The sequence below is a fragment of the Trichosurus vulpecula genome, chromosome 8, assembly GCF_011100635.1.
Source record: "Trichosurus vulpecula isolate mTriVul1 chromosome 8, mTriVul1.pri, whole genome shotgun sequence".
In the NCBI taxonomy this organism is placed as follows: Eukaryota; Metazoa; Chordata; class Mammalia; order Diprotodontia; family Phalangeridae; genus Trichosurus; species Trichosurus vulpecula.
In genome coordinates, this window is record NC_050580.1 from 96,366,218 (window position 1) to 96,384,050 (window position 17,833).

General features: G+C 38.3%; 1 protein-coding gene across 1 annotated transcript in view; it reads left to right on the forward strand.

Moving 5' to 3' along the window:
- The window catches only part of SHTN1 (shootin 1), a 118,112-nt gene that overhangs the window by 52,111 nt on the left and 48,168 nt on the right, over nucleotides 1–17,833 (forward strand). Inside the window, exons 8-9 of the mRNA XM_036735333.1 lie at nucleotides 1,984–2,078; nucleotides 12,047–12,193. Of these exons, the coding sequence (XP_036591228.1) occupies nucleotides 1,984–2,078; nucleotides 12,047–12,193 (242 nt within the window). The remainder of the gene's footprint in view (nucleotides 1–1,983; nucleotides 2,079–12,046; nucleotides 12,194–17,833) is intronic.

Sequence of the window (17,833 nt, forward strand, 5' to 3'; positions counted from 1 at the left end):
GCTAAGTATCTAAGTTCCAGGCACAGTGTCAAGTGCCAGAGATAATAAGAAATCAAAAACCAGCCCCTGATTTCAAGGAGCTCGCACTAGCTGGGTTTCCAATGATTAAATTCAGTTTCTATGAGGACTGTAAAGAATCTTTGCCATTAGGTTGCAGATATCCCAGCAACTCATAAAAACATCATTAGCTGTTGATCTGTAGAACCCTTAAGAAGCAAAATACTAGTGTTAAGTGATATTATTCTTTTTATTGGAGGATCATAAGGTCTTAGATTTTGCAGGAGCCTTAGAGTTCATCTGGTCCATCTCATCTTCTTTGCGGCGTGCCACCCTCTCTACCGTTTTATAGATACTGAAAGCTTGAGGCCCAAAGAGATTGTGATATGGCCCTAAGTTTATCATGCCTGATTTCTTCAAGGACCATGCTGAGTTTTTAACAAGCTTACTCTCTGAGCCTTATATTATATTTTTATGATAGTGATACATTTTTTTTAAAAATCATGTTGTTATGAAGGGTTAATAATGCTGACATTAGATTGCTTATAAGTGTACATTAGAGAATGATTTCCTTGAATAAGAATCAGGGGATATCAAAAGGCATTGCATGTCACAGCTCACCTTTTTTTCCTATAGGGTCTTGCCATGAAAAAGAGGCTTTGGCTATAGGCCTTAAAATTGTCTTAGTTTTTGTCTTGTTCATAAACTTTCTTTTTAAAATGTGATGGAAAATCAGTTGACTTTCACTGACCTATAATCCACATCACAAAGTGCCACTTATATTGCTTTACCACCATAAGACTGTTAGGCTTTTGTCCAGGGAGGCAGAGGATTTATAGAGTATGGAGTTTGAAATTCTATGTCATTATGCTGGAAACCAGTCCTTAGCCAGTTAGGACTGAAGTGCATCGACAGAGCAGTGAGTGAAAGCAATTATTAAGAGAGCTCTTTAAAAATATATATATATTTTATTGATATGACTTGCAGGTTAAGATTGAGGCACATTGGCAAAAGAGGATGAGAAAGTGAACAGAGTACCTCCCCTGTAATATGCTTAATGTCTGTCAGTATCATTACTCCTTCCCTTCCATCAGCATTGCATTTTAACAAAATATGACACAATTTAAAAGGTGACAAAGAAATTGGTCTGATGTTTTCCAATGTGCTTTTTTTAATAGTGTCAGTGTAAACCTCTAATGCTGCTTCTTCAGTTTGTGAAGTCCACAGTCCTTCCTTTCCTGTCTAAAACATACCAGCATTCCTGAATCTGTGATCTCATTGATGTGGGTATAACTCCAGTGATGTTGATCACAACCCATCCATTCTTGCCTCTTCCGTGAAACTCTTGTGGCTATCGATGAAGCCATATAGATTGTCCATCATTTATCCCTTGCTCTTGGCTTGGGGCTAGCCCATCTTTTTTTTCCCAGTCATTCATTTCTTTTATGACATCCTTTGGGTCACTTCTGATTCTTTCTTTGTTTGTACTATAACATGCCACATTATTTAAAACTATTTCATGGTATAGCTCAAGAGTCCTTAGAGATCATCTAATCCAGCCCTCTAATTTTTTAAGTAGGGAAACCAAGGATCTGGGAAGCAAAGTCATTTATTTACTCAGAGCCACATCAGTATGTAACACAGATCTTCTTTGTTCTGATCAAATGATCTGCATCTTTGACAAAATAGTAGCTAACATTTTATAGCTTTTCAAGGTTTGCAAAATGCAATATCTTATTTGATTCTCACAACAATCCTGAAAGGGAAGTGCTACCATTATCCCCATTTTACAGATGAGGAAAACTGAAACAAAGGCTAAGTGACTCATCTAGGGTCACGCAACTTGTAAATGTCTGAGGGTGGATTTGAGCTCAGGTCTTCCATATTCCAGGTCCAATGTCCAGGTCACTGCTCCATCTACCTGCCTCTTTAAACACATATATAATAAGCTTCTTAATCATGATCCCATCCTCATCTTTTTAACAGTGTCCATACTAGCAGTGGAAGAGTATGAAGAAATGCAGGTGAACCTTGAACTGGAAAAGGATCTTCGGAAGAAAGCCGAGACATTTGCACAGGAGGTGAGTATGGCTCATGAAAGCAAAACTGGGGCTGGTTTTAAAACAAAACAAAATAAAATCAACAAAGATCTTTGCCAATGACACATCAGTTTGACTTTCTGAGGCAGGGGTAGAACATGGCACATAAAATTCATCGTCCACTAATGCCCCACCATATACCTAAGTATAGGACTTAAAGGCTGGACTGCCCACAGCCAGGTTGTCAGGAAGCTTCAGAGAGCCTTGGGAATTTGAGGCACTCTTCTGTGTAGATGAGGCAGGATGCCAAAGGATCTCTATCCCCATGATTCTTTTCAGTTACTCCACAATGCTATCTTTATGTCAGGCGATTTTTCCACTGGCTTTGGAATGTTGCCATAGTGTGTATCCACTATCCCACTCACTCCCCAGTTGTAATGGTTCTCTTCTTACCCTTAGAGATAAGAGTGTGCTAGCAAGTAGCACTCCGATTGTGTTCCTTTTGTCTGTGTGCTTTTCAATTCACTGATTCATTCATTTCTTCAGCAGACCTTCTGTGTTTGCTTTATTGTTTACCACCAGTTTATCCCATCTGTAGCTTGTTTGTACACAGTTGTTTGCAGGTCGATCTGGTTCATTAGAGTGGGCTTCTTGTGAGCAGGGACTGTCTTTTGCCTTTCTCTGTATCCCCTGCGTTTAGAACAGTGCCTGGGACATAGAAGGTGCCTCATAAATGCTTATTGATTGATTACAGAGTACTATGCTAGGCACTGAGGGAAATAAAAAGATTAAAAAAAAAGTTAAAGGTTTCCATTTGCCTTTAGACAGAATACAGTTTACTAGGGGGAATGAGACAGATGTACAAATAACATAAGTACATGAGAGAAGTGCAGAGAGCTGTGGGAGTTTAGAGCAGGGTATTAACAATAGGTGACAATTTCAAGCTTTGTAAGATACTTTGTATATATTTCCTCACTTGACAAACCAGTGCAAAAACACTACAGTATTTTTTAATTTTCATTTTACATAAGAGGAAACTGAGGCTCAGAAGGGTTAATGAGTAACTTGTCTTTGATCACACATTTAGTAAGTGCTAGAGGTTAGATTCAGATGTATGCCTCTCCCAACAAGCCTCGGTCTTTTCCCACTATACCATATTACTACTACTACTACCACCACTACTACTACTACTACTACTACTAGTACTACTGCTACTACTCCTACTCCTCCTGCTCCTACTCCTCCTCCTCCTGCTCCTACTCCTCCTCCTCCTCCTCCTACTACTACTACCACCACCACTACCACCTGGCATTTATCTATCACTTACTATGTGCCAGGCACTGTGCTAAGTGCTTTATACTTATCATCTCATTCGGTCCTCACAATCCTGAGGTAGGTGCTGTTAAGATCCTTCTTTAATAACAATAATAATAATAATAGCTAACATTTATATAGCACTTACTACATGCCAGGCACTGTGCTACGTACTTTAGAATTATTATCTCACTTGAGATAATAGTACCTCTTAAAAGGGAAAAATCTATTCTAACTGGGGCAGAATGTGAGCTGGGTCTTGAAATATAGATTGGATTTTACCAGGTGGAAAAAGGGGGAAGACAGTTTTCCAGGAAGAGGGAAAAATATGAGCAGAGGACTATAGAGGTAGAAAAACAATGTGACAGGCTTATGGAAGAGGAAGCTCCAATTTGGCTTAGTTGCAGACGTATGTGAGGTAGGAGCAGCATAAAACAAAGATAGAATTGTGGGGCAGACCCAGATTCTAGATGCCTTAAACGGTCCACTGGAAAGAATGCTGCATTTGTAGTCAGAGGTTCTACCTCACACTTTACGTTGAAGATACAGCCGTACTACATACATAGGAACCTCTTCAAAAGGTCATGTACTGCTTCTGTTGCCATTAGGTTTGTGACAAATGCAACTGTAACAAGCAAGGCATAGTTGTGACTTGAGAATTGAGGCTGGCAGAAATGCATTTTGATATCTTGGCAGCACAAATTGGGCAAGTCAGTTAAACTCTTCAGGCCTCAATTTCCTCACCTATAAAATAAAAGAGGTTGGACTAGACAGGGACTCTAAGGATCCTTCTCACTCTCAATCTCTGATCCTGCATTTGAAATAAGAATTAGCAAAGATTTTTTGAAGCTGTGCAAAAGTATATACTTGTGCATAGGGTTTATTCAGCTGGTGTTGCTGTATAGAATGGCTTGAAATGGGGAGAGATCAGTGTCTAATGGTTTCTCCAGGAGCAATTATATTTTCTTAGATAAGAGATAACGAGGAGCTGGATTAAGGAAGTGGCGATGAGCATGGAAATGGGGTAGATGTGGAAAAATTACAATACTTGATACCTGTTTGTTGTAGGAAAGAGATGACTCTCAAAAATGGTGTTAAGATTGGAACATGGAAGAGTAATAATACCCTTAATAGAAAAAGAGAAATTAGGAGGAAATTCAGGTTTGTGTAGAAAGATGATGAGTTCTGGGCGTGTTAGCTTGGAGGGTCTGTATGACTAAGACATAGTTCAAAATTCAGATCTAGAGCTTGGTAGAAAGGTTAGAACTAGAGTTAGATTTGAGAGTCATCTGCTGAATTGACAGTAGAAATTAGAGAGGTGTATTGACTCACCAAGGGAGAGATTAGAGAGAAAAAGGAAAGGTCAAAGTCAGCCGACTAGGAAAATCCAACATTTACAGCAGCTTTTTTGTATTTTGGACCCTTTTGACAACATGGTGAAGCTTATGGACCCCTCTTCAGAATATAAAAGACATAGAATTATAGAAGAAACCAGTTCTATTAAAATAGTTATCAAAATATGTTTTAAAAATCTAAGGTTACAGACCCCAGGTTAACAACTCCTGCTTAGGGGTTAGGAGGAAGAAAAATAAGAAGAAGAGAGAAAAGAAGCCATTATAAAGCAGGTGGAAGACTAGGATGGGCAGTTAAAATGTTTGAATACTGTGGCACTTAGTCCTGTTGACCTTTTGAAATGATAGATACTGTAACTGGAACTGTTTAAGTGACTCAAATAAGGTTTATTTACATGTAGTCTCCTGAATCTGTGTATCATGCTGTGGAACTTAAGGAAGCTATTTAAAGGATAACAGTGCAAGGAGCATCTTCTTTAGAAAATCTAATGACTTCTTTTCAGTCTTCATCCTTGACCTCTGAGCAATGTTTGACATTGTTCACTGCCCTCCCCTCCTGAGCGCTCACTCCTCTATGAATTTTCCTCATGCTGCTTTCTGTCTTAGAGCATTTTCTTTGTCTCCTTTGCTGGATCATCATCTCTCACATTCCCTAGCCATGTGCTAGTATATACCCAAAGGTTCTGTCCTGCTGGTTCTTGTTCCTTTCTCTGTCTTCATTTGGTGACTTCATCACCTCTCAAGGGTTTAATAATCATTTCAATGCATGTCTCCAAGATATCCATCTCTCTTCTGAGTTCAGAGCCACTTTTCAGACTCGACAATTTATTAGTCATTTCAAATTCAGCATGTCCAAAAGAAAACTAAATATCTTTCCCTGTAAAACTCACTCTTCTTCTGCACTTCCTTATTTATGTCTAGGTCACTACCATCTTTCCAGTCACATGAATTCCAGTCAGTATCATCTCTTGTTCCTCATTCTACCTCACCACACATGGTTAATCAGTTGTGCAGAATCATTTTGTTTCTTTCTCCACAATAATCCACCTCTTTGTGTCTGAGTAATGGAGAGTCCAACAGTAACTTTGCTGTCATCACTAGGAAGTATCAGTGGAAGCTGGGATTGTTGTGATGGTGATAAATGGGATTAGCATGTGCGTAGAAACAAGCAGATGTTAATAATAAATCCAGAGAAATGGAAAAAAAAAGACTCCACCTCTTTCTACTCACCCAGCCACCACCTCAGTTTCGACTCTCATCACCTCTGGCCTGGACTATTCCAATAGCTTTCTAATAGTTTTCCCTGCCTTTTTCCTTCCCTTTGTCTGGACCATCCTCCACACTGCAGTCAAAGTGACTTTCCTAAAGTACATGTCTGACCATGTCAGCTCCATTATTCAATGTCAATGGTTTCTCATTACCTCTAGGATCAAATATATACTCCTGTGTTTGACATTTAAAGCCTTTCAGGAACTGGCCCTAATCTATCTTTTTAGTCTTCTTATAAATTACTTTCCCCCATTAGACTGTGAGCTCCTTGAGAGCAGAGACGGGGGTTTTTGTTTGTTGATTTTGCTTTTTGTCTTTTTTTGTATACCTACATTCAGCACAGTCAGTACCTGGCTCGTAGTAGAGGCTGAATAAATGCTTGTTGACTTCATGCCCTCTTTAGTTTGGCCAAACTGTCCTTTTTTCCGTTTTTCATATATTATACTCTTGCTTGCCTTCATGATCTGTATAGATTGTTCAGCTTCCCCCTCCTCCCACCTCATTTTCCTCTGCTTCTTAGACTCTCTAGCTTTCTCCAAGATTTAGCGCAAGCATCACTTTTTATATAAAACACTTCCTGAACCCCATCTCTTCCCAACCACTAATGTCTTTCCCACAAAATCACCTGCTATTTATTTTTAATAGACCCACATTTTCACATGTTGTTTCCCTCTAGAATATAAACTCCTTGAGAGCAAGGACTAACTCACTTTAGACTTTATATCCCTTGTGCTTAGCATTTGGTTGGCATTTAATTCTTGTGGATTGATTGATTGAAGGGAAAGAAAGAAAGCCCTGATTGAAAAGGAGGAGTAGAAGGAAGCCAAAGAATCAGGGTTGTAAGGACGACATTTGAAAATCAGTTTCTGGTTTGGTGAAATAGCTTATCCAAGCTTAAATGTCATTATCCTGCCATTGTGCTTTGGGAAAGGTTTAATCGAAGATGATCTGCCTCAAAGCATTATGATTCATTTCTTTCAGAAACTCTAATGAAAGGCAAGTAAATATTGTCATTTTATTACTGTGGAGGGAAAAAGGAACCAAAGTGTGTCAGAGCCCTCTGGGGGAAAAAGCTGTAGAAGTATGAATAATGGACATAAATAAGCAATGGGGTGGTGAGGGATGGGGGGAAGGAGATAGCAACATGAATATAGCTGCATTGCTAAAGTGAAAAGGTTGGCTGATTTTGACTTGAATGCCAGGGCCATATTTTGAGAGACATTTTAAGTTTCCCATCCATTTTTTATTAGAACTGTTAGAATACAAAGATTCTTGGGGAAGACCTTGAAGGCCCTGGTAGTAGTGGAGAGGAGAGATGGAAGAAGCAAGATTCCACAAAGAATAAGGAAAATGAATTAGCTACTCTTCCATGCATGTAGCAAGTCTGTAATAAATATTTATTGGTGGTGATAACAACATTGGCATGTTAACCCCAATGAGAGAGCAAAATGGAAATGTGAGATGGGGATGGGAGAACAGGAGCAGAGGCATTTAATAGTACCAGTAATAGGGATACTTGCATTAATGCTGAACATTAAAAAACAAAAAAAAACCCCAAGATATCATCTTAAACATTTTTATGAATCTAGGGCAAATATGCTTTATTGTGATAGTGAATCTTTTTCTCTTTTTTAAAGATAAAATCAGATTGAAAACAGCATAAGGGGAAAAAATAAACAAGAAATGGTGAAATCGTACTAGAAAATATGAGACTCAGAACACTTAACGCAACTCCTAACTCGGCTGTTTCTTTTGGACTGTATTAAGATTTGAAAATTTGTGCCTTGATTTTTCAATATATCTTTCCAGCTTTTTGTTGGAAGATACCTTTATCACTTATTGATTATATGGTCCATGTGCTAGCTAATATAACTTAAAATGAACAAATATTTATGAAGTAAAACAATACCTGCCCATAAGAAGTTTAAAATCTAGCTGGGAAAAACAACATACAGATATATAGGTAGGAAATAGTAATAATATAATAATAATTCAAACTAGCACTTCTGTAGAACCTCAAAGTTTGCAGAGTGCTTTATAAATATTAGCTCATTTGATCCTCACAACAACCTGGGAAATAGATATTATTATTATTCCCCACTTTACAGATGAGGAAGCTGAAGCACAATGAAGTTAAGTGACTTGACCAGGGTTGGACAGCTAGTAAGTGGATGAGACTAGATTTGAACTTGGGTCTTTCTGACTCTGGGTCCAGTGCTCTATACCAGTGCTTCTAGGTGGGGAAGGCACTAGCAGTTGGGAGAGAATCAAGAAAACTCCCTATAGAAGTGGAGCCTGGAAGAAAACTAGGAATTCTGAGAGATGAATATAAGGAGGGAGGAATGAATTCCAGGCCATGCATGCCTCATTTTGCATATGTGTTTGTAATAATAATGTTGACATTAATAGCAGTCCTTTATATTTGTATAGATTTGTATAAATTTGCTTTATTACTGACAAAGCCCTTTTGCATGCATTACCTCCTTTGATCCTAATGATTACCTTGAGAGGTCGTTTGGGCAGGAGGTATTATTATCCTCATTGTACAGAGAAGGAAACTTAAACTCAGAGAAATTACCAGAGGTCACACAATTACTAATACCGCAAGGGATTATGTTGTCTGCGGCATATACCTCTAAGTTTTTGATCGTCCATTTCCTCCTTCCTGTAGTCCCCTTTCCTCTCTTAAAATTTGCCCTGTTATTCCCTGTCCAAGTTAAGTCCCAAACCTTTCTCTCTCCTAGCCCACACAGATCTCTTTCTCATGACAGGTCCCCTAATGTCCACTGTTTGTCCCACTCACCTGACATTTAGTCATATGGCAAACTTTGTAGTGTACAGGTGTTTGTAAAGGATCTGCTCTGGGTAAAGCTCCCTGCTGGCACTAGGCTTATGAAGACTGAAATGAACCATAGTCTCTACCTTCAGGATGTTTCCATCTTAATGGGGCATATACAAACAAGAAAACAGATTAAGTTTGATGTGTATGTTTTATTTCCCCTACTAGTTTCTAATGGAAATAGGACTATATAGTGTATATATTTATATAAATATTTCTTGACAGCCTCCTATGGGACAAACAATGTTAGGTATTGTGGGGGTACCCAGTGAAGTATCTGGAACTGAAGGCTGATGAGGAAGAGTAGCATGAGATGATTTAACAGACTACATCAGTACCTGGACAGAGATAATTCTGCTTCTTGACTTTTGAATCTTAAGAGAGTGGTTTTGCTCACTTGACTCCGAGTCAGCCCTTCATAATTTAAATTATTTGTCAACAGACTTCTTTAGGTCTGGTCCTTACATAGATCTGGTTATATTCTTCTGCTCAAAACCTTTTAGTAACTCCCTGCTGCCTCCTGAGTTAAGTTCCTTAGCATGATATTCAAGACCTACTATGATCTGATATCACTTACTCTAACTCTTATCACATCCTTCCCTTCTCCATATTCTGTGCTCCAGCCAAGGTGTCCCCTGTCATCTCCCTTCCCTCACCATACTTTTCTGCCTCCCTGAATTTTGCTCAAGCGGTTCCCTGTGCCTGCATCCCATTGTCCCACTTCATCTCTCAAAGTTCCTCTCCATTGCCATCTCCTTCAGGGGCACATCCCTCACCCTTCCAGGGAGCAACCCTCCCTGCAGTCTCAGGTAGCTTTTTTCTTGTGTCTCCATAATGCATTTCCCATATGTTGCTGTTTCTTGTAGTTTCTTGTGTGTGCATCCTATTCTTTCCCTTCTGCTCAGCTATAGCAGCTAACATTTATATAGTGCTTGAAGTCTGCGAAGAACTGTGCCTATGTTAACTCATTTGGTCTTCACAACAATCCTATGAAATAGGTGCTATTACTGTCCCCATTTTACACATAAGGAAACTGAGGAACTAAAAGTTTAAGTGATTTGCCTAGGGTTTCATTGCTAGTAAGTTTCTGAAATAAGATGTGAACTCAGGTCTTCCTTACTCTAGTCTTGTGCTCCATCTGCTGAGCTGCCTAGCTGCCTCAAAGGTAGATCTAACTAGAATGTAAACTCAATGAGGTCAGGAACTAGGTCTTAACCCTGTGTATAGAAGCCACTTGATAAATTTTGTTGAATTGCAATTGAACTTAATCCCAGTGGATCCATTAGAGAAAGTCAATAAACATATATTAAGTACCTCCTGTGTGGTGGATCTTAGGGTACAAAGAAAGTCAAAAGACAGTCCCCACCCTCAAGGAGCTTACAATCTAAAAGGAGAAGTCAGTACTCCAAAGCTTCTTACTCAGTCATTCAGCTACAAATACTGGTCTTTGAGATTTCTTCTCCACTACTCAGTCAAAAAGTATTTACTGAATACCTACTACTTACAAAACGCCATGATTGGGACCATGAGATATCACCAAAAGAAGCCTTGGGACAGGCTCCCTGTGCTCCCAGAGGCCACTATAATTGTATAATAATAATAATGCTAATAACTAACACTTACATAGTGCTTAATATGTGCCAGGCACTGTGCTAAGTGCTTTACAGTTTTATGGCATTTAGTTCTCACAATAGCCCTAGGAGGTAGGTACCACTGTTATCTCCATTTTACAGATGAGGAAACTGAGGCAAACAGGGATTAAGTCACTTGTCCAGGGTCACACAGCTAATAAGTGTCAGAGGCAGAATTTGAACTCAAGGCATGTTGACTCCAGGTCTGGCGCTCTATCTCTTGCTTTTTAATCCAGACCTCTCATTTTCATGGATGAGGAAACTGATGCCCAGAAAAGACAAATTGCTTGTCTAAGGTGGCACAAGTGACAGGGCCAGGGTTCAACTTCAGGTCTGACCTGAAATTCAGCACTCTGTCCATTATACTGCTCTGATGCTCATGGCATATGCTTAGTGCCAATAAATAACACAGGCAGTGAGTCCTATAGGAAATCAAGTGTCCTAAGGCTTTAAATGCACACATTTTACAAAATAATGCTGGATGACAGGCTATGCCAGGCTTCCCTGCAGCTGATGTTGCTGTTTGTGAATGCCAAGCTCTGAAAATTAATCAGGGTGCAAATAATAGTGTTCTGTCATTTTTTCTGCATGAAAAAAGTATCGTAGTTGAGTGTATTCTACACATGAGAGACTGACAGGTGGGAAGCACATGCTTCCAAAGAGCCGATCGGCAGCATTCATGTTGTTCCTGCCTCTAGTTCCTACAGATGGTGGAATTGATATGTTTTGTTTTCCAAGCAAAGCGAAATCATTATTGCCTGTCCCTGTCCCTGATTCACTTAAGAATCATTAATTAAGTGCTGCTATGTATCTTGATACTTAGGGCCAGGTCAAATACAGATGAAGAGTGCATGGCCCCTGTCCTCAAGGAGCTTGCACCCTGTGTCATTCTACAAATGTTTATTGGATGTGTGCTGTTTGCAAGGTTCTGTGCCACCTGCTGGTTTGTGTTCCCCTGGTAGTGAATTTAGTGCTAATAGATTATTCTCATGCCCTGTCCTTGAAAGGGAAAGGTGGAAGGAGGAAAGTGGCCTCAAAAGGTGATTACATTTTAGGATCATGTCTATTTGGAGGATTATGGTAAATCTTTGCCCTTCTTGGAAAAAAGTAAGAGTTTATCTAGTTGTGATTATGGGACATGTGGCCTTTATATCTTTTTTTAAAGTAATGTACAGTTGAAGTGATGTAGAGATGAAGACTGGAATACTGATCCGGAAAAATCAGCCTAATTTCAGAGTTTGAAAAATCTGACCCTGGGGTCACCCTCCTGTTTACATGTATAGGGTGAAAAAAATTAGTTAAGTAAAAAAGAAAAAATCAGTTTCACTCTTGCTAACTACTGTTGTAATCTCTGTGGGAGGAAACACAAAGTGGGCCCCTGAAAATTGTCTAGGATATTTTTGGTATGTATTTATACAGCTGCGTTAAATGCTGTCTTTTTTTTTTCTTCCAGCATCTTAGCTCAGCTAAAGAGCCTTTAAGATGTATTCCTTTACCTACCCTGGAAATGAAAATTCAATGGGGCTTTCTTTTTCTTTTCATCAAGTTGCACTTGGAGATCTAAGTGGAACAGTTTGTCTATTTCTTTGTTATTAACTTTTGCAGATGTTCATTGAACAAAACAAGCTTAAGAGACAAAGCCACCTTCTGCTGCAGAGCTCGGCCCCTGACCAGCAGCTTTTGAAAACCTTAGAGGAAAATGCAAAACTCACCCAGATCTTAGAAGAAGAGAGAATTCAACATCAACAAAAGGTAAAGCTAGATTTTCTTTCAGAAGACTTAAAAAACCATTTTTTTCTTTTAAATTTAAACACAGTTAGCTAGTTATTGATTATTTGTTCTAACTAAGGGGTCAGTGCAGAATGGATGAATGAAGTCTACGTACATAATTCTACACTTTGCGTTATTCATTGGTTTCTGTCTTCTTGCAGCCAGACTTGACCAAAAAAAAATTACCAAATTGAACTAAAGGACGCACTGTATTTAAAGTTCGAATGAATGGTAAAAGATAGGAAGGAGCAAGGGAAGGAAGCAGAATTTGTAAGGGGAATGGATAATACAGAAACTGGATAATTGAGAGTTGATTGTATGTCTTAGGTTTTGAAGTAAAGTGAACAGTATTCTCAAATTTTATCTTTAGGAATACTGACGCTTTATTCCCTAACTTTCACAGAGAGGAAAAGAGACCCATGGGAGTAGTAATTGCTTGCTTATAGAAAGGCTAGTTTTGTCAACTAGCCCAAATTGTATACATTTGAAGAGTTGGTGAGTGGTTCTTTCAGTGTGCCATTCAAGCCAACATAGCCTACCCATGGGGAAACTGGAGGCTTCAAGAAGAAAAGGACAGTCATTGTAGTAGCTAGAGGGAGAGGAAGTGGGAGAAGAGAGAGGGAAAGAGGTGGAATGAGGACTTTAAAATTAAAATATCTACTTTAGAAAAATTACATCAACACTGGCAGCACTTAATATGTTTGGGGGTGGAGCTGGGGGTGGAGAGAGGAAAGGGTTTATAAGATGCTATTTGTTAATGCTCACACGTCCCCTCTGTTGAATAACAATTGCAGTTTCTTTTTGTGTGTGCTAATATTTTTACAAAATAACCATGGAAGGGTTAGGGTGGAGGGACAGAGTTAACTTAATCTACTTAGGTGCCATTGTGTATGAATTATTTGAGATAAAGTGAAATAATTACATTGATTGATGTACGATTAACATTAGAATTTTTTCCATCTTTAAAAATATTTTAATGTGTATCTTTAATGATATCTTTTGTTTTTCTATTGCCCATATTTTCTCTTTGTATTTCTTCCCCTCTACTCTACCAGGGAGCATCCCATATAGCAAAGAATTTAAAAAAGAAAAAGAATTTCAGCAAAATCAATCAGTACATCAGAAATAAACATTATATGCACTATGTCACACCCGTGGAGCCCCTACTTCTGCAAAGGATCGGGGGAAAGGAGTGTCTTTTTTACATCTCTTCCTTATTCGTTAAAATTTTTCACTATTTAGTTTTGGTTATTTTGTAGTTGTTCTTTGAATTTCAATTTACCTTGCAAGAGACATTATGTCTGTTGTTTTCCTGGTTCTATTTAGTTCATGTTTCATAAATTCATATAAGTTTCTAAGAGTTCTCTGTATTTATCCCTTAATGTTTTCTTTAAAGAACATTAATATTCCGTCATATTCACGTACCACAACTTGTTTAGCCATTCTCTAATCAATGGGCATATGTTTTCTTTCCAATTCCTTGTTAACCCAAAAAGTGCCGCTATAAACATTTTGGTATATTTGGATCCTCTCTCTTTTTTATTATCTACGACTTTATATGTGTGTATGTCAATATGCAAGATTTCCTTTTGAGGTAGCTGCTTGATTTACATGATATGTCATTAAATTTGCAAGATCAAGACACATCTTTCATTCTTCATCATGAAACCACATTTGTTTAATTACACTGAATATTAAGTATCACTCTGATGAACAGTCCATTTTTCCAAGTTTAGCCTTTATTATAAACCATAGTTTTTCAGTTTGGTTTTAATCAGTTGAGTTTCAAGACCATTTGAGGAGGAAATTTATTTCCATGTCTTTGATGAATTTCTTAACCTTTCATGATGTGTGGCATGGTGCAAAATCCATGTTGCAGGAGTCCATCCCCATTTAAGAATTTCTGTAATTCCAGAAAAGTTTTATGTCTTAGTATATCATTATATTTATCAGAGTCCATCATTCCCTTTATGAGGGCTAACCTTTCAGATCTAATGGAAGTTAAAAAAAATCCCTCAAACAATCTTTGAGTGTATATGTTTGATGATCTTACAGGATCACTTGGACTTCTGGTAACAGTTTTGATAAAGTACTGAATAAAAAAGTCTCATGAGTAAAAAATTACCTCTTTCCAGCTCTAAACTGTATTGCTGATAAGTTTTTTTTCTTCATAGTGGTCACAAGCAACTATTTGGTTGTTTTTCCCCTCATTATTCTTCCAACTTCAAGAATCTTGTGCTACCTTGTAGAGAACCACTAACAACCCTTCTAAGGAAGGGAAGAGAATGAACATTTAATAAGCACTTACTGTGTACCAAATACTTTACCAAGCACTTTAGAAACGTTATCCAATTTGATCTTCACAACAACCCTGGGAGAGAAATGATATTATAAGCCCCATCTTACAGCTGAGGAAACTGAGGCAAACACAGGTTACATGATTTACCCAGGGTCACATAGCTAGTAAGTGTCTGAGGCCAAATTTGAACTCAAGTCTTCCTAACTCCAGGGTCGACACTATCCACTGTACCACCTATCTACCTGAAGATCATTGCTTATTTTTGAGGATTAGATTGTTCTTCAGTCTGTCAGTTCTTGGCATTGTTTTTCATTTTCTATCATACTTTAAATTCCACTTCAGTGCAACTAATCCTGCTTCATTGTGGACTTGAATGATCCTTAAAACATTTGACTTCTCCATACCAACAGCCACTTCAACATCTCTATCAGTCATCAAAGTGTGCTCTTTAAGAACTATATTCCTTTTTCATGTTTGTCTAGAGTTGTATCCATTCTTAAAAACACAACAAAAGAGAGCAATAAAACATGTATGTGGCACAAAATCCAGCCTCAGCTGACAAAGAGCTAATTAAATGTAGAGAAACCAACTCAGTCAAGTTTCATCTTGTCAGGATCAGATATTCTAAGTTATCTCACTGTCAGTAGAAGCACACATACATGAGAATTACTATCAGAAAATGAGACTATCAGAATCATTGTTTGTCCCAGGTAATTCACATACAGCTGTAGTATTGTTGGTAGTTTAGTTCATGCTCTTGGAAAAATTTACAGCACTCTTCAGTTTTACTGGATCTTTCTAGACCTTTGCTATCAAATCATCTAGCTTGGGATTTCATCACCTTTCGTCTAGAATATTGAATAGCCTCCTAAATGACTGTCATATTTCAAATCCTTCCCCTCTCCAGTCCACCCTCCATATAAGCTGCCAAAGTGTTATTCCTAAAGCCCAAGTCTAACCAGTCACTCTCCTGAGTAATTACCTAGTGGTTCTCTGTTGTCTATAGAATCGAATATTAACTCCTTGGTTTGGCTTTTAAAATATTTCACAATGTAGCTTTACCTTTCTAGGCTTATTACACATTACTCCCCTTCACAGACTTCTCCTCGGACCACCTTTTTGTTCTTCCTCAAATACAACATCCTCTTTCCCATCTCTAGAGGTAGGCTATTTTTCATGCCTGATATGCGCTAAGCCTATCAAGGATCCCCAGCTCCTTCAAAGTTCAATTTAAGCCCTACCTCGTGCATGAGGCTATTTTTGATCAACATAGCCTTGATCAGTGTAGCCTTTCCCTAAAATTGCCTTGTACTTAGTTTGGAAATACTTCTACGGATCAGTGTTGTTTCTTGTGATAACATGTAACCTCCTTGAGGGCAGGAAGTTTCACTTTGTATCCAAAGTGCCAGTACAATACCTGACATATAGAAGTGTATTGGTATTAAGGTTGGACTTTTTTACTGTTTTCTCTTTTAGAAATGCTAAAGTAATCAAATGCCTTTGATTAAGCCTTACTAGGTGCAAAGCCCCAGGCCCATACCCTTTTGCTAACTAGGTACTAAACCCTAGGCTCACACCCTTTTGCTGATTAGGTGTGAATCCTTCAGGCCCTGACAGGGATATATAAGATCCAAGGTTGGCCTTTGACTTTTGGGGCTCTCTGCTGGAAGAGCGGCATAGGACTCTGGGCAGCTGTGTTAAGAGCCTCCTGACTTGTAAACTGGGATGTTGATACTTTCCTGGTAACTATGAATTGTGATTTGGTCTGTTTATATTGTGTATGTTTATAATTTGTTTATATTTACTTTGAAGTTCAGGTTGCTGGCTTTTCCTCCTGAACTAAGTGAGTTATATATGTGCCATTAAAGTGAGATCATTAACCCCTTAAAGTTACTTTCCTTAGTAAAGCAGATCAAAGAACCTGTGTTAGCAGCCTTCTGTGTGCTGGTTGTTGTTGGTTTTAAATAGCCACAGTAGCTGCTAGCCACATTGTTGCTACAAGAAGTCATTTAATAAATGTTTGTTGTTTGAGTAACACACTTCAGATCTGAAAGTTTACAAAATAACTGATTTTTTTTTTTACTAGAACATGAATCCAAATGGAGGGCTTTAACTGCTTTAAGTAAATTTTCACCCATCTCTAGACTATTTGAGGTTCTGCCATTTGTTTGGGCCTAGTAAATTTTTTTCAAAATCAGCTTCTTATAGTTGATGAAGTTCAAAAAAGGGAAATGGTGATTACAAAGAGTCAGCATAATTTCAATAAGAACAAGTCATCCCAGTCCAGCCTTGTTTCTTTTTTTTGGCTTGATTTCTAAGCTAATCATTGAGGGTGAATGCTGTGAAAATGGTTTTCTATGTTTTAGCATAGCTTTTGATAGAGTTATTTCATACTGTTTTCATAGAAAAGAGAGAGAGAGAGATGGAATAGATGATAATACAGTTAAATAGATTCAGAGCTGGTTATATGATTGGAGTTAAAGAGTACTTATTAATGGTTCTAGGTGGGTATGACAGGAGGGCCCCAGTGAAGATCTTTGCTGGTTCTATGCTGTTTAACATTTTTATCAGAGGCTTAGATAAAGGCATAAATGGTGTGCCTATCAAATTTGCAGATGCCATAAAGCTGAGAAAAATTGATAATGCAATAGATGTCAGTTAGGATTCACAAGGATCTTGATGGAATAGAGCATTGGACTCAATCTAAAATCAGTCAGGCCAAATGTAAGGTATTGTGCTCAGATTCAAAACAATAATAATAATAGCTAACATTTATATAATGCTTACTCTGTGCTACGCTAAATGCTTTTGAATTATTATCTCCTTTGGTCCTCACAACAATCCTAGGAGGTTATCCCCATTTTATAGAAGAGGAAACTGAGGCAAATGGGGTGAAATGACTTGCTGTATTGGTAATTAAGGTGGGATTTTTTTTTTTACTGTTTTCTCTTTTAGAATGCTAAATTAATTAAGTGCCTTTGATTAAGCCTTAGTAGGTGCAAAGCTCCAGGTACACCCTTTTGCTAACTAGGTACTAAGCCCCAGGCTCACACCCTTTTGCTGATTAGGTGTGAATCCTTCTGGAGGAAAGTATAAAAACTCAAAGGTTAGCATTTTGTCTGGGGCTCTCACTCATGGAGATTCTGGGCCAGCATTGTCAAGAGCTGTGCCCCCAGGGCTCCCACTCCGCGTGTCCCCCACCCCACCACGCAAACTCAGATGTTGATGCTTTTCTGGTAACTATGAATTGTGATTTGAATCAGACAAGGTCTGTCTGTTGATGTTTGTAATTTGTATTTGCTCTGAAGTTCAGGTTGCTGGCT